The 23,914-nt window shown below is 39.9% G+C and overlaps 1 protein-coding gene across 1 annotated transcript in view; it reads right to left on the bottom strand.

Moving 5' to 3' along the window:
* Positions 1-1,245: 1,245 nt before the first annotated feature.
* Positions 1,246-23,914, bottom strand: part of zgc:171482 (zinc finger protein) — a gene marked incomplete at its 5' end in the record, with an annotated part of 33,420 nt that continues 10,751 nt past the window's right edge. Inside the window, 3 exons of the mRNA XM_041260645.1 lie at positions 1,246-1,859; positions 10,703-10,799; positions 19,579-19,803. Of these exons, the coding sequence (XP_041116579.1) occupies positions 1,841-1,859; positions 10,703-10,799; positions 19,579-19,803 (341 nt within the window). The remainder of the gene's footprint in view (positions 1,860-10,702; positions 10,800-19,578; positions 19,804-23,914) is intronic.

Raw genomic sequence — 23,914 nt, 5'->3', positions numbered from 1 at the left:
AAATACACACAGTCAACTTGATTAAAACATTTAGTTGCTTCTTGACAAAAGACCCACAGCACAGCACAGCACCTCCCACACAACAAGACACATGGTGTAGGCAGAAGAAGCAAGCCAGGTCACCCCAACACACCATGGGGAGGTAGATTAATGGTGTTGGTCCAGTTTATTCTTTAACAGAAGAACCTCTGTGACTGCATTGTGGTTTCATACAGTAGAAGTGAATATGGAGCTAATTCAATGTTACCATAAACAACGAAGCACCCACACACTCCATGTTAGGGTGCAAGGAGATGAAGTAAGATCAGGATTTCACCAATGAAGAGTCATAACTGCCCTGAAATGTACATTTATTAAAGACAAATTACAGAAAAAGCAGATTCCAGCTGCTCACATTATTGTTTGGGATAAACACACTTTTAAGCATTGTCTTGTCCTGTAAACACTCGCTGCCGACACCTGCCCACAGAGAGTCTGCTGCTTGCAAGGTCACAGCTCTCTGTGGATAGGCAGAGAATCACTGACTCCTCCTTTTCACACTGAATAATCCAGTACCCAGCATTACAGAAAGAGAAATGTTTGGGAGACAGCCTGTTTCATCACATACACAGCCAGCTCCTAACCAGGGAAATCAATCGAAAGCTAGCTAAACCTGCACAGCTTGACTATTTTCAAAATCTTGTTATTTTTTTAAATTAGGGCAGTGTGTCTCTGAAAAGAGTATTGCACGCAAAGATCAATTTACATATGGTGTACATACTAAATACGCAAACAAACAAATACATAAATAAATGAATACTAAATATATATATATATATATATATATATATATATATATATATATATATATATATATATATATATATATATATATATATATATACAGACTAACAGATGGCATCATTTTACAGAAAGAAATACCTTTGTTTATCCTGCACAAAGAAGAAACTGAGCTCATTAATTTGATCTTCTGGGGAAGGGGATTACAAATGATCTTCATTTAGTGGAATATGTAGGATGTGCCCCTGTTGTCTTCAACCTAGACCTTTGCAGACATTACAAATCTGATTTATTTCAAAATTTCAGTACCAAACAGCCTATTTTTCAACTGTTTAAAACATCCACTCACTGCAGGAGTCCCAGGACACACACACACACACACACACACACACACACACACACATACATATATATATATATATATATATATATATATATATATATATATATATATATATATATATATATTATAAAGATCTGAGAAATATGAGTTAAAAGCGCCTAATATAGCATAAGACCATTGGGAAGTATTCTTAAAGCTATTGCCAGCTGGTAAATACATTGCAATGCACTTCTGGCAAATCAATGCTCTAGGATACATTTCTGAATCTCCTACTAAAACTGAACAGGGCCAGACACATATTTTGAAACAACCTAGATTACATTATTGAACTGAAGTCATACTCTGTATACGCTGAACTAGGCCAGACTTTGTGAATGCAGTTAATGTTCATTGGCCTTGTCTGTTTCGATGACTTTTTGATTGCAGTCCTGTGCAAAAACCCCAGCACGTTGATGCTGGGGTGACCTTTACTGCTGTAATGATTTTTTTGTTGTTGACAAATCTCTGACAACCAGCAGAATCAAGAATTTCATATCAGAGGAAAAGTCAGACAGGGTAAGGCTTGGTGCAATATGTGTTTCAGTGGAAATGGCTGACCACAAGTGGAGCTGGCTGTTCTTCCAACAGCACAGGAATCTTTCCCAGAACATTTCTAGATAGAGATGCTGTCTTCTCCCCTATGAAACACTTGGCCCCACAGATAGGGGCTGCAGGATCTCACTGCTGCTGCTTCAAGCTGCAATAATAATGAGAAAATGTCCATCAGTCACCACATAGCCACTGGTCTCATTGCCCCATATTTCTCAGATAATGCGCTTTTCTCTGGGAATCCAAAGTATTTGGTGTCTCGCTTGCAGCTTATTCAGGCTGATGCTGCATGAATTCTAACTAAAACCAGAAAAGGTGAACATACTACTCCTGTCTTGGCCTCCTTACAAATTGATTTTAAGATTTTCTTTTTACTTATTTACTTGAAGACCTTTTTATATATTATAATTTTTTTTTAATGCTACTTTAAATTTTTATTATGCTGTGTGTATTATGTTTTCTGTAAAGCACCTTGGGGTCTATGACGTAAGGTGCTACACAAATGAAACAAAATAAAAAGTAAATTAAACAAAGGTTAAAAAATTGAGTTTACTTAAGAAGGCCGCAGCTTCACCCCCCAGGCCAATACAATACAGACAGCAATTGAATAATGACTGCATTACAGTACTAAAGGTACATTAAACAGACTACAGTATAGTCCTTTTTATCTCTCTGCAACAAATAAATACATTGACATTCAATTCAAACAGTGAAGAGAACTGATGAGATTCAGACCAGTAACAGAATAGTTTAAAGAAACTTTTTTTTTTTTTTCAAGCCAGTTGAACCGAGTTAAAGCAAATAATGTTCACCTTTGGAATGTAAATCTTTATCCATCCAGCCAGTTTTGGAGATACAAACCGGAAAGGTTTTGTTTGTTTCACCTCAATGTTCAATATAGTTTAACGGCAGTGGTATGTAGCTCTCGGCAGGGGTTAGTAGCTCTCCTGATGTAGGTTAGCTGTGTGCACAGTTCCACCCAAATCCCTGATCTGTCCTGCGTGATCCTCCATCTCAACCTATGGCTTGCGAGTTTGGGGATGGGGGCGATCGATGGACCCTGACAAGAAAACTAATGACTGCCCTGTAGTTTTAGAGGATTTACGATTTTACTGACAACCTGGGCGACCGACACAAATCCTAATTAAAGATTCCTCAGAGGTAGGCTGATAAGTCAGGGTCTCCATACAAATTTGGGTTGTGGGAAGTACACACAGAAATGCCTCACAGTTTGTGATTGCTTTTATCAGAATGTTGAGGAGAACACTTCGATCTCATCCCTGCCTTTAATAATGAAAACTAAATGCTGTATTTTTACTTCTATTCACGCTGTTAACACATTTAATATTGACCATGTCACCTTGTACCTTAATAGAGACTCCCACGCTCTCTTTGCACCATCAAAATCTTTCTGCAGCATCAAAGCAAAGCAGGGCCCACAGGACTGTCTTCAGAAATACAGTACTTCCTGACGCTGTGCTGTGTTTCTGGAGCTTTGATGAAAAAACACCTGGAAATTCAGATCTCCAGGGTTTTGGCTACTATCTCAGGAATTACCACCAAGGACAATGACAAATACAAAAGATTCTACTCTTTCCAGATGGTTTATTGGTGCGCTTTAGTGCCCTCTATTTGTGTGAGTAAACAAAAGGGCCCTCCCTCATCTCAACCTTGAAGAGATGGCCAGAACCAATTGTGGAAATTGCCTGGCACAGCCCCCAGAATCTGGGAAATAAAGTAAAATTCACAGGCTGTCTACCTGCTTGCTGAGTCTGGACTGGGCTGATAGGTAAAAATATCTGTCCTTGTCGCCAAACAATGCAGTGGAAATGTCGATTTTTATAGACTAGTTGTGGAAGGCACCAGTGCTGATTGGCACTCATTATCATCTAGAAATTAAAATTCATATATTTTAAGCATGATTTCTTTTAGAATACAGCAGTAATTTTCAGTGCTACATTCAGTGCAATATATATTTAATCTTCATACCTTCAAACCAGCAGGCAGCATCCCTATCAGAGAAGATACCTCTCACCTCAGATATAATCAATCGCTTACAACCAGCATCCACAGAGTAGATCAAGCCATAAACATTACCAAAGGTGGGTGCACACAAAAATATTAGGAGACCAAATCTGCTACAGTACAAACCCAACAGACTGATGTTGCACCTTTAATTACTGATCTTGAATACAATAATAATTAACTAGGCACAAACGCTGTTGCTTCAAATAGGGCACCTCTATAAGGAAAAGATAAAACTTTCCTATAAAAACGTTCTATAATTAATTCAAGTATTAATTAATTAAATATTATTCACTTATTATGCGGGACTCCCCTGACACCAACTGCCACTCACCAATAATGAATTGTGTTATTTATTTAAAATCATATCTGATGAAGTATTGAGGAGTAACATCTCATTTACAAGAGTCAGCAGGTGCAAGAGTCTCACTCATTCATACAATAAGCAACAACAAATCCAAATCAGATCAGAATTTCAGATCCAGTACTGGATTCCATTAAATCAGCTGTCTCTGATCTTTAAATAAAATTCCTCCCTTGATTATGAACAAATGCAAAAATGTTCAACATTCTAAAGGATGATTATGTTTTTAGTATGAGTTGTAACAGAAGGCTGCTCCTGTTGTGAGCACTAACCCTATCACCTCATAGAAGGCTCTGGGGAAGCTCTCTGTCTGCCCTGCCTGCAGAGGGATCTGGTCACCCGGGCAACTGCATTAATATCTTCATTTCAAGTGAAAGACTGAATTAAACCAGAGTTCAGGTGAGGATTAGTTGAAGGTTATGTCCCTCTGTTACAGATCAGATTTGTCAAAGTAGCATTGGTTGCATGATGTCACTTAAAAAAGGAGAAGCTACAGAGTATGGGCTTGTCAAGGTGCAGGCACTTATCAAGACATCCTAGATCCATTATTTTAAATATTAAAAAACATAGACTTCAGCTATAACCAGTCTGCTTAAACTAAGCTGAATAACAGGATGAAGTGAGATGTCTCTTAATTGACTACTGGTCATCATCATTCATCAGCCAGTACAATAGTTTATCACAACACCTTCCCTGAAGCTGCTTCCTGACTCCCACAATAACTAGCAAGATCACAGTTTAGAAGGTTTTTTTTTTTTATCTGTCTACCAATTCTTCAGTTCTGTATTCACCCCAATATTCTATACTGAATCTTGATTCACATTCTTAACAATCCGTTGCTTGAGCAAAGCAATGCATTGCAATATGCATATTAGAAAGCCTGCCTTATTTGCAATGCATAACGCTCTGTGGGAGCGGGAGAGCTTAAGCATGGTTGGATACAAATCTTGTCAAGGTTTTGAAACCATGGAACCCCAGTGAGAGAAAGGGACCTTTGAGATTACACGGGGGTCCGTGTCTTCAGCTACTGTTGCATGGCACTGCAGTTGTGCTAAATCAAGTGTGTAATACAATACACTGCCTATGACATTTTGATATCTTGTTTTTGTTCAATATAGTGCCTTAAACAAAACTAACTTAAAAGGCTATTTTTAAAAATATATATATTTTTATTGTTTTTTCCTTTTCCAAAAGAGAGACGAAGACAAGCACGCACGTCCTCTGAAACGAGTAAAGTCAGCTGCCCGCTGTTTTTTACTCTGTAAGCCTGCTGTGGAGAGGGGTATTGCTGCAGAACACAGACTCGCACAGCATAGCTTTCACAGACAGCTCACATAGGGTAGTGCTGCGTATGCAACTCGTAATAGACGTCATCCATCAGGCCCTGTGAAAATTGCAGAAATTTTCTCTGCAGTGTCACAGGTAAAGTATTGTATTTTGTGGAATGTGCATGAAATAATTTTATAAATTATGTGTACAGATTATTACTATTATTTTAAATATGAAATAAAGAGATAAATCCACTGACATAAAGTGATAAATCCACTGACATAATCAAAATCAACATCAAAGTATTCAAGTACTTTACAATAGCTTGTGAAACAGTGTTGGAATTAAGTATCTGTAGGTAAAGTGTATCTGCAAGGACAGCTTTCAGTTCTAGTAAGTCAGATGCATGTTCACCATTTAGGTCTTGCAAAACAAATACAATGTGTAACCCATACTGATCTTGGACATCATTTGACTTGTCAGTGACCCTGACAAGCAACCAGACTGTTTTACCAGTTCCATAATCTCCTTCTTGTGACATTTAGCAACTTTAGGTAAGTATTCATGTCTCAGCTGGGCTGATGAAGGAATCACTCCACCATTTGCTACACTTAGTCTGAAGAATGTACGTAACTTTTGGTTGTCCAATTTTTCAAGAGGGATATTTGCGCAAATAAAACGCAATGTGCTTCATGCTTCACAGTTTTCAGTGGACTGTTGAAACATGGAAGTCACCGTTTTTTGTTTCTTGCAAGTAAAGCAGTCGCAGTACTGTTCTGGATTTCTGCATTTCTCTTTCGTTGAATACTTGAATCTAAATGCCTGTCAACAGCTGATTCTTGGTAGTGATCTGCAGTAATGCTGCAAGACGTACAGAAGAGCTTACCTCCATTGCTGTGTAAAACTCCTACTGGATGCTGCTTTACGTGATCTGCTGCAGACACATTTTTAGCCTTTTTAGAGACATCCATTTTCTTGTTTAGAGTGTGCAGCATTTTAATTTCCCACCAGATTGCATATAGTCACATGACATAATCACTGCACAGCACTATGAATGGTCCACTTTGTTATGCAGCAGACAATCCAGAACTTACAGCGTAGGAGGACCATGTAGTTCTAAATTGCGTACAGGCCGGCCTGCAGTCACCCGGCCAGCCACTGGGGTCGCTGATGCGCAATGAGCCAAGGACTCCCCAGCCAACCTAACCCCTACCCTGCCCGGGCAGAGCTTGGCCAATTGTGTGCTGGCTCCTGGGATCTCCTGTCCATGGTTGGCAGTGACATAGCTTGGATTTGATCTCCAAACAATAGGGCTTTACAAGTGTTCGCTAGAAGATCGCTATTCTTCTAGAAAATCTCCTTAAAAGAACACATGCACATCCTGTCTTGTTTACCGAGTGGCAGGAACTGTTATTGTCACCAGTGGAACCGACAGCCCCTGTGCAGCTCGTTGCAAAGTCTGGCTTTGAACTTGCATTAGTGTTCCTCATTAGGCATTTCATTCTAAAGTATCCTGTCTGTCTCTCCTCTGATTACTCCTACTTGTAATGCTTACAAGAAATCTTTCCCCTTTTTATTTTCTTGAAAGTTAATTTCCATACATAATAGCTTTTTAGTCACTGTACAGTTCAGAAGATTTATAAGTATGTTAATAATATTTTTTTGTGTAATGGAATGAAGAATTTCATTTTTTTTTCTTTTTTACAAACCAGATAGAATGTTAACCCAAGACAAAACATTTGAATACTTACACATTTTGAAAATGTGAGTGCCAGTTTTGTTCAGGACAAAATGTAGAACAGACTACTTTATATTATGCTTGTAAGTGTTCCAAAATATATCTGTTATTCTTATTTCAATGACCAGCTTGTAACAGTTATGTCACAATAACGGCTTCACCAAGCTTTGAATTCCTTCATTAATAATTTGGTGGCTCAAACAGACCCCCCCCCCCCTTATTCCAGGCAGCCCTGGGGATCAATAAAGACGCTAGCAGATATAAACACTACCTTTGGAGTACTTAGACTACCCTGGGCTTTTATTTAATCAATAGCCACTCTTCCTTAGCTCTTTCTGTGTAATTATTCTCATTCGTTGACCTAGCAGTAGAAGTGTAATTGGAATTCCACGTTCAGCCTTCAGGGCTGGCATCTTGCACCTTGCGCACTGACATGCATTAACGGCATAAAACTACAGTGTTCACCCTGCTCTATACAAGTAAGAATATCCACTGCTATACAGAACAGTACAATTTTAACTCCTTTTCAACTCCACTCACTAGCACTAAAACTCTCCAGTCCTACACCCTGGCAATAATGTTTAACTCATTTGACGAAAAGGTTAAAGCTGTGAGTCTGAGGTCAGCAGATTGATCTACTGGCTGAGAAAAATTCTCAATTTTCATTCTTGAAATGTATGTCCTTAATCATACTGTGCCACATGCTATCTCCGCATCCCAGGCAAGAGAAAATTACATCAGCTGTGGTAGAGGATCACTGTTATCTCCTGTAGTAGCGGAGTTAGTTTAATGTTATGTACTCTGTATAAATAATAAAAATACATAAAATATGAAATGGGAGACAGTCTAGTCTAGTGGTTGAAGCTGAGGGACTTGGGGGCTGTGTGGCCTACAGCTGGACTTGGCCCAGTGGTTAGAGCTGAAGTACTGGGAGACTGTTTTTCCGGTATAACAGTGAGACCCCTAGAGACTAGTTAGTTAGCTCAGGCTAGTTTGGAACGCATTCCTTCCTTTTCTATTGACAATGCTGGCGCTCGTGCTGCTTGTTCTAAAGACCAATGCACATGATTAGCTGTGAGGCACAATGCAAGGCCAGAGCTATAAATAAACAGGTCCGCTCTTCTTGCTATTACAACCAACAACCTGCCTAGGAAGCTGAAGAGACCTGGAGGGGATCAGCCTGACTGCCCTCTGCACAGCGAGAGCTGCTCTGTCTAGTCACAGCCTCCGCTCCACAGCGACATGTTGACTTTGTATTCAAACTGATGAACAGGCTCAGGGACAGGGGACACTCCAAATCTGCTCCAAAGCTACACTATATCTCTCCTTGACTTTGTTTTAAAAGATGAAGCCATGGCGATGAGGCAAGGGATCTGGTGATATAGTGTTTATTATTAAGGTGCAGAGAAAATACAAAAATACTGCTTGAAAACTCACCATAGTAAAATTAAGCATTCCAAATTGAGGTTACTAATTGACTTGCAGGTAATATTTGCTGATGTTATTTGTATTTGTAAGAAAAGTAAAATTTGTGTATGAAGACATTTTAAAAGATGTGGTTTTACTGATGTTCTACAGCATTTGTGTGTGCAGCCATTAATTTGCACTCGCCATCATGATTTCTCATGGACGTGGAAGTTTGTACTAATTACAATTTATCATCTGCGGGAGCAATTGACTGTTGTGACTCGCGAGCCAGATCCCCCCTTCCCCCACAGCTTGTTAATCAATCGTTTGTTTGTGAAGCACAATTAGAGCAGCAATGCAACAATGAATCGCTTGTAGTCAACTCACAGAGAAACCTCGCTTCCAGGCCATTAGGAAATTAGCTTGACCCAAAATAGAAAGGACAGTGAATTACACAGCAGCTACATTCATTGGCAAAGTCCCCACCCAGGGTATCACATGAGAATTCTTGCTCCTTCCTTCTTTTACACCCTCTCTCCTCTCTCATTTCTCGCTCTCTCTCTAAAGATCGCTCTCTCTATATTATATATATATATATATTATATAATATATATATATATATATATTAGCTCAAAGAGCCAGCTGCCCTTATATATATATGTGCTAATATAGGGGCTAAAAAGCGAATTCCGCTTATATTCTGTTCAGTTACTGAAGTCTTTTGCTGTTTTCACAAAATTACTGGGGGCACCCTAGTACTGGTGTTAGGGTTCAGTATATTTTTACATTGTGGCATCTTCTGCTTGTCACAGCCAAAGATTATGATCTTCTCTTTCCTAGCTTCCAAGATGCTCCAAGAACATGTCTTGGTGTCCTTTAAGGCAGTGAATTAGAAAGTTCAGATTATTTAAAATACTCAAAAAGCTGTTCAGGGTCCTTAGAAAGCAGTTGAGACAAAACATGACACAAACCATGCATGCCAAAAAAGTCCAGAACTGTACGTGCCTCTTCAAAGTGTTACCTTTGCATGATGCATAATCTATTGTGGAAGAACTCTTCGGGTCACAAAGAGCTCTGTGTGGCATTTTACAGAATTTTCAATTCAGAGTTTTAAAAGGTAGAAGCAAAAGTAACTAACCACAAGACGTTGTCATATGAATAGACATCCTGGGGCACGGCTTTTAACCTTTTGTTTTAGATTGACGCAAAACCTGTCTGCTGGAGGACAATAAATGCCAAGCCCATGGTACTACATGTGAACGGCACAAGAGGAAACAAGGAGGGCAAACACTCTGCTGACAAACAAGTGCCAAGGTCACGCCCTCATGTTGAATAACGACAAGTGGAGCCCTAGCGACAGGGAGCAGTTTCCACGGAAACTGTAGCTGCTGGTAATTACTGTCAAATAAAAACTTTGATTCAGGTCTCCAAGAGACAGCAGCCCTACAGGAAGGAATGCTCACCATTGCACAGCAACTGGGATCTCAGACCCAATACAAACATGAATATACAATGCAGGGGCTGGCCAAAAACACAATTTCCACCTACACAAAATGTGTGTGTATACAGTCCCTCACATGACTTATTAATGTGTTATACAAATGGAATCCTTAATGATTAAAGGAGATCATTAAAGAATAGTGAAGAATCATGTTGAATCAGTGCCATTCTGGGTGTCCATGGTGGATGTGCACCCTGGACACAGTGCTAGGGCAAGTCATTTTTCACTTACCCATTGCATATGTAATCCCTTACAGAAAAGGTACATGAACGGTATATGAATGGGATCCTGTTATTATATCACCAAATTAACCTGAAGTTACTTTATCAGGCCACAATATAACACCATCAAAACAACAATTTATACTACTGTGATATCAGAATGCCAAAGGCTCACATCATTGTAGTGGCTCTGCTTTATCATCACCTCTTTTGGATTGAAGATCATTTGGTGAGGGAAAGGATTAGCATGTATTTTACATTGAGAGGCTGTAAAGAGATAGTCATCAATTTGTGGCCACACTGCAATCCCTAAACAGATCATGCTATTGTTATGTTAATCCTTAAGCCTAAATTTGTCTTCAAAGGGGTTAGGTCAGTCTGTATAATAGAAACTGGGCACTTTCTTTAAACCAGCCAGTTCTTGTCAAAAGAAACATTGTGAGTGGTTTTCTGAGGAATTCCTTACTTGTTCTGGTGTTTGGATCCCTGAAGGTGTGCGTGGTACTGTTCGATGGAGTTCAGGACCACGTTGCACACGGTACACGAATATCTGCTTCTCAGCGCTGTGAAGGACACAGAAACACAGAGCGTGAGAGGAGAGGGGACAGTAGCTCTGCAGCAGCAGCAGACCCTTCATTGGGCAGGCTCAAGGGCAAACCAGTCCAAGGTAATGTGGCTTGCCTCTCTATTATGGGGCAATCACAGGTTAAAAGCATTTTTATGGGAGAAAAAAAAATGTTGCAATAGAATACAAAGCAAATATCACCTCTAAAAGTAACCTCACAAATCTAATTAAGAAACATTGATCAGGTGCCAAACCCTTACAGATGAACAAAAGGCACTACACTACACAGTCACATATGGAAGACCTAATGAAACAAACAAACAAACAAAAAACCTAACCATGTTCCTGTGGAGAAGTAGAAACACACACACACACAGACACACACACACACACACAGACACACACACACACACACACACACACACACACACACACACACACAAACACAGAAAGGCAGAGGAATAAAACTGAATATAACATTCAACAAAGAAAAACCTTATTTTATATGAATGAGCTGTTTTGTTTTACTAACAGGTAAATGCATTTTTTTTTTGTATATTGTAAATAGCTATTTTTACCCATATGAAACACATCAACAGTTGTCTGGAGAGACAAACAGTTGCAATTTAATTGCACTGTGACTTGATTGTAATCTAAAATTAGAATTAAACTATGCTAATGTAACAGCAATGTTACTTGACCAGTTCCAGTGCTAAAGTTGGATGGTTACAGCAGTTTAAGTCTAACTACACACAGCAGTTGTTTGTCTCAGTCTAAATTATCCATAAATCACTCCTGAGGAACAACACCAGCAGGATTTCTATAGTTAAATATGTCTGGTATTTATATTTAGACCCTGTAAGCTTAATATTTAGGACCTCCATAAGCAGTGCTGGTACCATGAGTCCAGTATGGCACCCTGTGGTGTTCTGGACCATCTCTCCGTTTACTCCCATTACCTCAAGGCCTTAGGGAATAACTCACTAAAATGTTAAGCCACTACTCTCCTCAATTAAACATTTTCATTTTTTAAGATAAAAAACAGCTACTGACTGAAATGAGCTACTTTTTCCATTCAGATGATGAAAGGGTATTAATTAAAGCCATGTTTGTTCTGTAAATTTAATCTGAAACAAAGGAGGAGGGGCCAGATGGATTGCAGATAAAAGAGGGAAACAGCAATCTGTTATGTGGCTGGTTTTCAAATTTGGAAACAAGTGGTTGTATGAAATGATGACTAATTGCTGTATGGCGTATTTATTACAATTAACAAGGTTTTTTTTTTTTTTTTGCATGAACATTACATTGTTGCAAACCCCTGACAGCTGTGTGGTGGTGTTAATAAAGCAATCTGCCATTGTACAGATGATATTTAATTCCTGTTAATTAAAACTGAATGACTACCACCAGATTTTCACTGAGCGCAGAACTGTGGAGCAGGCATTCCAATGCACTTTAATGGTTTATGTTCAGTATATTTTGTTTATTAATGTATAAAAAAGATACAATATTCATGTAACCGCAGTTATAATTCAGTGTAGCTATACTTCAAGGGTACTGCTGCAAAGAAAATGAAATTCTATCAACAGATGTGGTGTTACTTGTCTACATCTGTACTGAAACCTTGTACAATGGCATGCAAAAATTCAGAGAGTTGTGGCAATATCTAGGTTTTCCCATAAAGTTCAGTCCTGTATCACAGTAGATGCTTGTGACGGAAATATAATGAGTTCTGGTTGGAAATCTCCCTCCCGACCTGTGAGGGCATGAAGTACGAAAGGGAGTCTTTGGACGGGCTGGCCTGGCCTCATTTCCAGGGCCGGGAAGTCGGTCAGCCTGGAAGAAGGCAAGACTCCATTGCAGGAACATATTGACCTGGAAGGTAAATGAGGTAGCAGCTGCAAGTAATAAAGGCAGCTGCAATCGTTTACCAAGGGGTCATGCGTGATAGCATAAAGGGGCCGGAGAATCGTTAATCTTTCCTTCGCTTGCGTTTGTTCACTGACCCGGAAGGACCGTGAGAGGCGCAGTAGTTACTGTCCATGAACTGTTTTGTGTGAAAAGACTATTTGTGAGTGTTTGTTTGTTTTTTCCATGTTGTTAGTAATTGTCTTGTTTATTAAACCACCAGACAGCTAAACACGATTCCAGAGCTGTCGCTTTTGGGCCAGCACAAGCTGGAACAGCACCTCACAACAGTCACTAAAATTACGTGTTACCACCCACCACGAGCACTAATACACACATCTAGGACTGGTGACCGTGTTTTAGTATTGTGGGGCGGATAAAGATTATTGTTTCGGACTGTAACCCCGTTGGTTTTTGGCTCCACGCAGTACACATTGTTTTGTATTGCCGGGGCATTTTCTTTTGGTCACCAGACCCAGATTACAATAAAGCTTTCCAAAGTGGATTACAATTGTCTGTGATTACTCATGCACTGCATCACCTCTACATCTGTTCACAATCACCAGCCACTTTGCCACAGTGCTCAATAATAATAACATTAGAATAACTTTATAATGTGGCAGAAATACCTACAATAACTCTCAATAATATACTACAGTGTTATAACTCCATGTTAATGTTATACACAGATGTGTTATATTCTCAAGATTATAGTGAATTCTAACAAAGTAGAAAGTCAGATACACCCTAAAGAACGTTTCAGCTCATTTAAATAAAGGTTTGACGAATCAGCCAAGATATAAGAATGATCAGTATCAAAGCAACCCCTAATATGTTGAAAAGTATATTTCAGAAATAGGTACAACAAAGTGACATATTGTTTATTACACTGTGTTTGGAAATGCTTCAACTAAATGCACCTCATTTTTAAAGGATTCATTTAGATTTTTTTTTTTTTTTTTTTTACTTGCATGGTCCCTCTGATGTTTGTTTCCATGAAAGCTTCTGACACTTCTAACTTGTGAATTTGTGCATGCCTTCATAATGGTGGAGGAACAAAACACCCACCCACTGACTATAGATCTAGGACTATGATCATTAGGTACACACATAATTTTATTTTGGAAAGGAGAGTTGGAGTAGAAACTAAAATGAGTGCTTGTTGCTCTCTAGAGACATTCCAGCTGGTGGTGTGGCTCAGTGTCACACCACTGTGGGTGTTAAAGAAGCCAGAGGGATGACAAGGAGTGAGCAAGCTGCTGTGAGTCACACATCAAACCCAAGAGAGCACAATCATTCCTTCAGCGAGGAAGACCTTTATATTGAACCTGCATCTCGTGGAACTGAGGAACCCCTGGTGAGAACAGGAGGGATTAGAGGAATGAATTACCTTTCCAAGCGTTAAGTGAGCATATCTCAATGTCAAACTAAGAGCCCTTAGTTCTAGTAGTCATTTCAAGCAGGATTCGCAAAGCCCTGTCCCAGTGATGATTGCCAATTTTTATTTTTAGATCTACTGAAAAACAAAAAAGAAAGGTAAAATCACCACCATGGGAAAAGCTATATAAGATTTCAATGATATCAAAATGATATAGCCATTATTGCTATAGCGCTATTATTTATGTAATCATTCTATAGTGCTGCTTTGGCTGCTGCAGCTATTGTAATGCTGACAATTCATTATATCTAAATGCATCTAAAGCACAGCTAGTTATCAAACTGCATGCCATTGCTGTACCTGCTATGTACAGTAGACATAGTCAGATTTTAAAAGCTGTTTTTCTTTTTATTCCCTTCTTTGTTCTTCTTATTTCTTTGTTATGGTGTTAGTTGGATCCAGCCTCAACATAAAAGCCCAGTCTGGGCTTGGTACTCCAGACTTACCTTGGTTAGCCTTCCTTTAATTTTAATTTACAGCATTTACATCACATCATTGTAACTGCAATATACAACCTCTGTAATAACAGTGTACTCCAGCAGTTTCTGATGTTGTTTACACAAAGATGTCCTCTTTTCCAGCATCTTACAAGTAGCTGTTATTTTTCATGCAGGGGTGCCTGGGGCACTCATTAAGGCTTGTCTGTCTAATTAATCAGAACTAAACTTTTCTCTTGATAATTGCTACAGTTGTGAATGTGGGGAGGCTCCTTATGCTGTCTTTACATTTATCATTTATCCCAATTTCATAACATCCCATTTCTCTGTCTCCGCTCTCACTCACTCCCTCACTGTCGCGCCAGGAGATGCTTAGGCTGCCTGTTTCCACTAATCAGCATATAAATGTATTCCTCATTATTACCTTCCCCTGCTGGGGCCAGCTATTCCTAATTTGTTTAGTCTCACATCTCTTTAAGCAGTCAATAACAAGGAAGGACAATTAGATAGGTAAAGGGAAACATGTTTATTTGAGGGGTTGATGTTTCCTCAGGGATCTGGAAATGTAATCTTTTTAATGCTTCCTTAGAATCTCATGCCCTGAGGTCTAGTCTGTAATGTATTTAAGAGTGAATGAGTAAAGAGCCCTTACCTCTGTATGATGTTGCCAATTATCAATATTGTTTCTGAATTCTGTTGCTCAAACCCAGAGTTTAATAATTTCCCTTATTTGCTTTTAGTGAATTGGTTGCTGACTGTACAGTAGACAGCTACATGACTGCTGCCCAGTCTTTGCTTTCCTATAGGTAAAGTAACACTTATCGTTTGGTATAATAAAAATAGCTGGAGGGACAGAATTAAATATGAGTAAGCAACTGCCTTTCCATCAAATCTTATTAGATACGATACAGTTGGCAAGCAGCACCTGCGTTTTAAGCTGCAGATGACAAGAATGTGTATATACAGCAGTGCTTGAAATGGAAAAATAAAAGTGCTGGTACAGAAGCCCTTTGATTGGATGTAGTGGTTTGTAGGGGGCGGATTATGAGGTGTTACAGATATTCCTTTATCCATATTGTGAGTATCTTAATCGTCTGCAGCAAATACAATGAAAACATATTACATGTATTAACAAATTTAAAACTGAATCATAAAAATAAGTATAATGCCGTCAAAATAATTTCCATAGGGATGGGGACTGGCACGCACTGTAAAAATACAAGGCTGGATAGATCAATAACAGCTAGAGCTTTTCTTTAAGTCAAAATATCATTCATGCAGCTGAAAGTGCTTAGCATTCACTTGTTGACACAGCGATGGCTCTGTTCACTTTAATAGTGGTTCTAAGGCACTGGGGTTACTGGCAACTTTGCATTCCTTGTATTCACAAAATCCTTTTCTATTCAGGGTGAGAATCGTCACTTCTGAATCCTCTTCTGGAATCTTTCTTTCCGTACACCACCCTTTATCCATGTTGTGTCTAATGCGCTACTCAACACAATCTTTCTACGTTTTAACTGAAACAAGTCTATTGCAAAAGTTCCCTGCACTGTTGGCAATGCACTCTGGGAGCTGTAGTCTACTCTGTCTGAAGTCAGCCGCTCGCTAGTTTGGATAGAAAAGGGAGTGGTACTCAAGCCTTTGCTTGTGATGATTTTCAGTGGTGATAGCTAAAACCGCCTCACATACTATAGCACTACATTTGGATTTAAAAAAAAGTGATTCTAGATAAGTCTTTTGAATTGAGAAGTGCCGGCACTCAAATGTTTGAAACTGAGGTGAGTACTACCCCAGTTCAAGCACTGATATACAGTAACCCAAATTTGTCTTGGATTTCACTCCAGCAGCCACCCTACATCTAGTAACTGGTGGGGGTGGTGGGGGTGGTGGTATGCAGTCCACAGCCAGAGCAGTATTGTGGTGAAGCTTTAGTTTTGTCTATATTGTCATCAAAAGAAATCTATCTTCAGGCTCAACCCGTAAATATATTTTCTGACTGCGGTCTCAGTCAGGAAAGTGAGTTATTAGAAGACTAGATGTTGTGTCTCCAAGGTTTAGTGAAATATTTTCACCTGCACACAGCAGAGTATTAATGAGGGTGATGGATGTTCAGTAAAATAACCATGGAGCCCCGAGGTCCTGAGAGAGATGGAGTGGAAGGCAGAGAGTTGGATTAATGTAGCTTTATGTTAATTTCTGTTGCTAAAAAAAGAGAAAAGGCAGATAACGCCTCACCAGGCTGACGGTGTTTCTGCATTTGACGAAGGATTTAGACTCACAGCAGGCTGCCAGGAAGGCTCAGAAAAACTGGAGGAATGGAAAATAGTCTGAAGATTATCTGAGAACCCTATGGATTCCACCTCCTTCAAATTAACTCCAAACATCCTGTGGATTTTGATAATTTGGAAGTCAGCTACAGTCACAACACTTTTTAAAAATATTTTTGAAAGATTTGGGTCTGTATCAGATGAAATCAGGTGCAAAATCCTGTAAATCATATTACTGTATAGTCAGCATTTTATGCCAGTTTCTCTCCCTTTAAGTTCTGTGCTGCAACTTTTAGACACTGGGTGGCACAGCTTTCTATGCAAAAATCCCCTTCTAAGGAACCACATGTCAGCCACGTAGTTCACATCCCTGCTCTCCGTCACTCCCCCCCCCCCCCCTCCACCACCACCACCCCACATTCCACCATGATGACCCTACATATGCTGCTAAGCATTGCTGCAGGGAACAGCTGGGAGTGCTGGCAACAGACCGAGATTGCTATTCCATGCAAGACTTCTCAGGAACAGGATCTTTTAAATATTTAACCAGCTTCAAGTGCTGTCAGTTTAGCAGCTTGTTGAAAGAAGAAAATTAGCCTTGTATGATTATACAAGGAAACGATCATTCACTGAGTGTTAACCTTCACATAGACCAATCCTGACACCATGTATCTTTGCAGAACAAACTCATATATCAGACCCCTTTCTCTATGTGGACATGTTTCTGTGTCTTTGATCTTTACTCACTGTGCTAGCTCCACTTCCCTATGCAGAAAATAGTGTTCAAGCATAGAATCTCAATTCTTAATTTTAAAGTATCTTCCCTTTGGACAGTCACTGTCACTCTGTTCTCCCTTACAGTTCATACACTGATGACTCTCTATGCCTTGTGGACATGCAGTCAGAGGGCTCAGTTCCTAGAGCTCTCAGTCTCTCACCTTTCAAAGGCACTGAAACATCCCTGCGGTGTGGTTGTCTCGTGGATGGACCAAGTATTTGATTTCTAATGTTGTCCTTCCCTCAACTTACACAGACTCATTGATTGAGAATGGACAAGAGGAGGAAGAAGAAGATGACGGTTTACAAAAGACGGAATGAGAAAGAGCAGAATGCAGGAATGACAGTGGGTGGAGACTGAGAATGTTTAGGGGCAGCATTGAAAGATCAATAAGTTAATCAATTGTGACAGAATCAATAGTTATTGATCCCATTAACTTGCTTAAAGGGAGATACCCTTGGCACTAATTTGATCTTCGCTATAACAAACAATACACAATGCATGTAAATACTGCCCTTTAGGAAAAGCCTTTTAACTTAAAAAAACCTTTTCACAATTAGCAAAATCAGTAACATCAAAAAATGAATCTCAAATAACTGTGAGACAGCATAGAACTTGGAGTTTGTTCTGTTCACAGAGAAAGCTCTGAATGATTTGTCAGGTAAAAAAAGCCCTGTGTGAAGCACAGAAAAATAATTCTCTCAAGGTCTAATTTGCTGGGGGGGGGGGGTTCTGTAAGAAATAAGGTAGATACCTTGTCCAGAATAGTCATACAGCTTTAATTTAGAGCTGTTTAGGGTTATCTAAGCACAGGAAACTGCAGCACTTAACTGCAGATCTGTTCAAAATGCAGGTTTTTGTTTTCTCTCTGAAATACACTCTACATACTAATACTGAAAGAAAATTAACTGAATAAATGTAACTAATATTTTGGACGGGATTTTATTAACACGTGATAAGCTGATCCTATCTACAGTTTTGTCTAAATCTAACCCTGGATCTCTTAGCCCCTCCCCCCTGTGCAAAGGTCCCGTACACCTGTAAGGGGAGGTATAAACCTAGCCTCAGACATTTCAACTCCATCTATTCAGGTTACACGTTCTTTTTCAGTTCTGTCAACTCTTTACTGTCTACACTGCTACATAATGGTCTGCAATAGGTAGAAGCCATGTTAAACAGTGCCCTTTACCTCTCATCCCCCAAATAAACTGGTCTCTCACCTGCAGCAGGCACTTCAAACTCTGCCGTGGATCTTGATCCCCACTAGGGGGCGCTTTTAGCACTGTTAAACTGGGCTCCATGCTGCCTTGTGTAAACACTTAAACAACAGGAATGCTTAAGCTGCTGCTGGTCAGGGGTGAGAAGCATTAATCAGGGACCTGCTTGCTGGTTGTTGGTCGGGCAGTTAGATTGAGAAATGGAGCCCCAAGGGCTGCTGTGTCAGGAAACTGATCTAATTTCCCTCAGCAGGACAGAACAGAGTCCTTAAGTTAACTGGAGCAGATAGGCACAAGGTCCCCAGGCTTTACTTGTATGCAAATAGTAAAATACTTCTTCATACCAAGGTTTATTTTCTGTTAGGATGTTTTAAGGCTTTCTGTATAAGCTGAAGTAGTCAGCGCTGTCCAGAGTTTCTCCATAGGCCTACTTTATTACAGCATAAAAGACATTCTGTGACACCTTTCTCTCATAAGTTTACAAGTCAACAAACAACACGCTAGAATAAAGTCGAACATCTGATATACAACTCCATCTCTGAAGAACACAGCAGACAAGAGTCGTCCTTCTTAAATTCCCAATGTATAGGATTAAAAAAAAAACTACAGCGTTCAATGCAATGGTTTCTCATGCTCTTCAACTACTGCTCCTATAATTCAGTGCATTTGAAGACAGTCCCCAACAGGCCTGAACTATAGGAGCAGTCCTGTATTGAGCATGTACATACCGACCTGTGGTTTCTGTTGCTCCCAGGCTGCCTGTTAGCTGTTCCAGGAGTCGTGCCCGAGCTGCATTCCTCTTGTGTTTCTTGCCCTCATAGTGCTGTTGTGCCATCAGCGGGTTGTTGAACCAGGCGCCACATAGGCAGCAGAACTTCCCTGCCTCGCTGTCATTGGCTGGGAGCCACTTAGGCGGCGGAGGCTGGTCAGCAGGCTGGGATGCGATGGAGGTGGAGTCTGGAGGAAATAGGATGAAATGTATCAACATAAAGTAAAGCTGTAAAACATACCGCTTTTGGTGTTTTTGTTCTGGTTTGTTGCTGTTAATTGCATTGCTTGATACTGTTTAAATGAAGTGCATTTTCAATGAATATTTGTAAGAAAAGGGTGATGTGCTAGGCCTGACACTTAAAGCTTGTTTCTATAGTAACTTGCCACATAGAGTGAGACCCCACTGAGCTTTCAGCTACCTCTCAGCATGACACTCTGCTATCAGCGCTGGGCTGAACACAAAGGGCACCTGCATCTTTCACAGTGTGTCGACTTCGATTCTATAGAGCAACCTGGCAAAACTAGCAATATCTAGCAGAATCAGAAACGTTTTGGCACTTAAATTCAAAACACTGCTCATCTGACATGGCTGTCTACTCATTTTTTATCATGGGACTTAAAGTGATCACAAGATCTCAAGATTAACGAGAGTAGATAGTGCCTCTATTTCTTCTAATGCTGAGCCTGTTTGGCAGTCAATATTCGATTCATTATGCTGTGTGGTTCAGCTCACTGAGTCTCTATAGCTGAGGGTTAAAAACTAAGACTGCAAGCTGAAACATTCCTCAGTAAATTCATGATGGTACACTTTTATAAGGGACAGTGTTTTGGTTTAGTAGTTAGAGATATGCTTTGAGAAGCAAAAAAAACCAGGGCCTTGAATGCCATCTCAGCTGAGTATCCTTTCAGGGAGGGTAAGGCATTACCCCTGAGTAAAACTTGCTCCACATGCACACATTGCAAATAAGATGCTTGTCTGAGATATGTGATTGTGTATACTGAAGGAAATCCTTCCTTGCCTGTAATAAGCACTGCGGATCCTGAAGGAATCGAAGCTCTGGGGTCAGAGTGTCAGCCCGGTTTAATAGTGAGAGCCTGATCTGCTACGACAGCTACAGAAACAACAAGCGCATTGCCCTGCCCGTCTGGGCACTTGAAGGAGTGAGCCACAGCTTTTAATTCGATTCAGGGGCAGCCAAGTGGAAGTAAGCGCTGGCGAGATGAAGATTTCATTTTAAAAAGGAATGAAAGATCAGAGGGTGAAAATGTCTTAGTCTCCTACAACAGCAGAGAAGAGCAAGTTGGAGGTGAGACACAGAGCCATTATTAACACAGGGCTCATCAATACAAGGATATTATTATTTATCAAATATATGTAAATGTGTAAATCTTTTTTGATAGTACTAGGGTTATTCCTGGGATAAATAACAGAATATATAACTTTTCTCACAGCTAACAAATAATCAATGCACCCATTCCTTTAAGGATTCAGTCAGCCTTGTCTTATGTCATGTGAGATTAACCATCAACATTAATTTACAATGTTACATCTTATTCTCTGCGCGGTGGCCCTTTGTACTATGCAGCCACTGCTCCTATCATAGATAGGATAGATTTTTTGCCAGGCAGTATCTCCAAAAAACATGTTCCTACACACTCCATCTAGATACAATCTAGCATGCTTTGTGGGAAGATTCAGCTGAGGGATATTCATTTAGATGTACCAGCACGGCCTAAGAACTGGATTAATTAATGTAAGGCTATTTCAGCTTGTGGAGGTGTGGCAAGCTATATCCATCTACCAGCAAGAAACTACTCTCCAGAAGATGCCGTTGTCTGTGATGTGATCAGCGTGTACTGCTCCAAGAAGCTCTGGTGCAGCAGTCAGTTTGAAACAGAAGAAAAGGCCCCACCCCCCTTTGCCTTCTGTTGAATGATTTACTGGTATAAAGTTCAGATAATCTTCCTCTCAATTAGACAATATGCCTTGTCATCATCAGAGTCAGTGAAGCAGCTCAGAATAAAGAAGCAGGCCTCTTCATGTCAGGTTGATGAGGCTTCCCTGCCAGACCAATCGAATCCCTTTACCCACCTCAACTTTTTGCGATTAATTTGAGTTTTTAGAATACAAATGAAACAGCAACCAAGCAAAAACATTTAACATCAATTCTAAATAGAAAATATGAACTATATACACTGTACAGAAGTGCTTCCATTCCAATGGGCCAGGAAGAAGCAGCCTAATCCTGAAACTAACTACAGTAATAATGGTGATTTGTAGACTGATGACTACAAATCACTGCCAGGACTTGGTCCAGAGGGATCCAACATAGATTTTATTATGGGAACCCTGTGTGGTGGTGTGGACTGTAGTGCTGGATTTTTAGAGGTGTAAGCAATTCAATCAACACCATTGGTTTTCAGTTAAGTTACATTAGATTGATGAAGTGAACCTTTCAGTTCGCTCACAATACAGAATGCCGATGCCTTCCATGTGGTTTCATGGATTCAGCAAATTGAATACAGTAATGTCAGTTGTATAATAGGGAATCAGCAAATTCAATAAAAAAAGCAACCCAAGCAATTCAATCTAGGTATATCAGAAATGGGGATCTAAAAGATAACATTTTCTATGCATAGATTTCGGTACTGACCATCTGAGATACAGCAAATCTGTAGGGGCTGGGTTATAAATTGAAAAGCTTTGTTTAAAAAAGAAGCAGGATTGAGCAGAGAGCAGTCCAGCATCCCAGTTCCCACAGCTCTGCTCTTTAGCATTGACAGATCACCTTCCTCAGCTGACTCCCAGCCTGCACAGGGTAACTTTGCTTGGGGGGGTTTATTCTCCCATTTGTGTTTTGATAAACTGATTTTGAAAATGCAGGAGGCGACAGTGCCAGCTGGTAAACCCTTCACCACGAGCAGCATTTTAATACTGTGCTTATCTGGACTGGGGGGAACAAATTGTTTTGGGGTAGCTTTGTGAGAGGTTTCTGGAGCTTGTTTTTATAAGGAATCAATACAATGAATAATAACTTCTCATACCACAGGAATGTGTTATAAAATAACCCAGATAGGAGATTCTGATACCAAAAAGAGCAGGTGTTATAGAACACCCGTACCACGTTTCAACACAATTGGAAAGGGAGGTTCTCAAGATATAGCCAATAAATATGTTACAGTCTCCACTATAGCCCTGTCGTCAGGTACATGCATTTCCTGAAATACAGCCTGCCAGTACATGTCCTTGTGGCAGGGTTAAGGGCTCTGCCAGCAACCACAGGTGTGGCCACTCTCCAGTTAGTGCAGATTGGTGCTAATTGTGCAGTGGCCACCTTAATAAAAGCAGGATGAAATCCTGTGTCTGGAAGAAGAAGAGTGTGTGAGTTTTGAATCTGTGTTACTAGATAATATCTGTCAGTAGGCGAATGCCCAGCCTACAAACTGCTTTTTGTTTGAACACTTTGTTTTGGCCCTTGCACCTTTTTTGTGTGTTTTGTGTTATTTTGTTTATTAAAGTGCGCGTTTGCTCTTTATTCTGCAGTTTCGTAAGTCTCTGAGTCTCTTTCTTGCCGCGACCCTGCTACAGTCCTATTTCACCAATGCTCTTTCTCTGCAGTTGTGTTTCATTAGGGCAGGGCTGGTGCATACAGGCGTTGGCAGGCAGTACTGGTTGGAGGGGAGCCTGCAGCTACTTCATTCCTGCAATGCAGCTATTGTATTTGACCTGTTATTCCAGTTAGAAACATCAACATCCCATGTCATTATGCAGTATCCTTGCACTTTTAATATGTCACTCTACATATAACTGTAGATGTGATCCTAACTTGTTGCATCCTATTTCATATTGTATTTTAAGTCACCTTGGATAAAGGCGTCTGCCAAATAAGAATAATAATAATAATAATAATAATAATAATAATAATAAACAACGAAAAACAAACATACACTGCTACTGTCAGGGAAAAAACGCTTTTCACAAAAAGCAGCATTATTGAGAAATGGAGAAAGAAGAGTGGGAAAGTGATTTACTGTACTAACAGGTAGACACATCTGAATATGCTCACAATTACTGTATCCTGCAGTCTCTGCTGTTTTGTAAGTTAGAGAGATGTAGTGTCTAGACGTCAGGGATAATTGCTTAGTAGCAGAAGGTTAACGTGTGTGGTTTGTATGAATGTTTTAGTACTGTGTGTGGGGGGGAAGGGGGGGTATCCCCCAGGCAAGGCTATTATTTCTGATGTTTTTATCAGCAAAGAAATGAAATATACAGTATTCATCTCTATTCAAGTGTTTA

This window comes from Polyodon spathula, chromosome 10, assembly GCF_017654505.1.
Source record: "Polyodon spathula isolate WHYD16114869_AA chromosome 10, ASM1765450v1, whole genome shotgun sequence".
Taxonomy (NCBI): domain Eukaryota; kingdom Metazoa; phylum Chordata; class Actinopteri; order Acipenseriformes; family Polyodontidae; genus Polyodon; species Polyodon spathula.
This window is presented reverse-complemented; position numbering and strand designations above follow the sequence as displayed.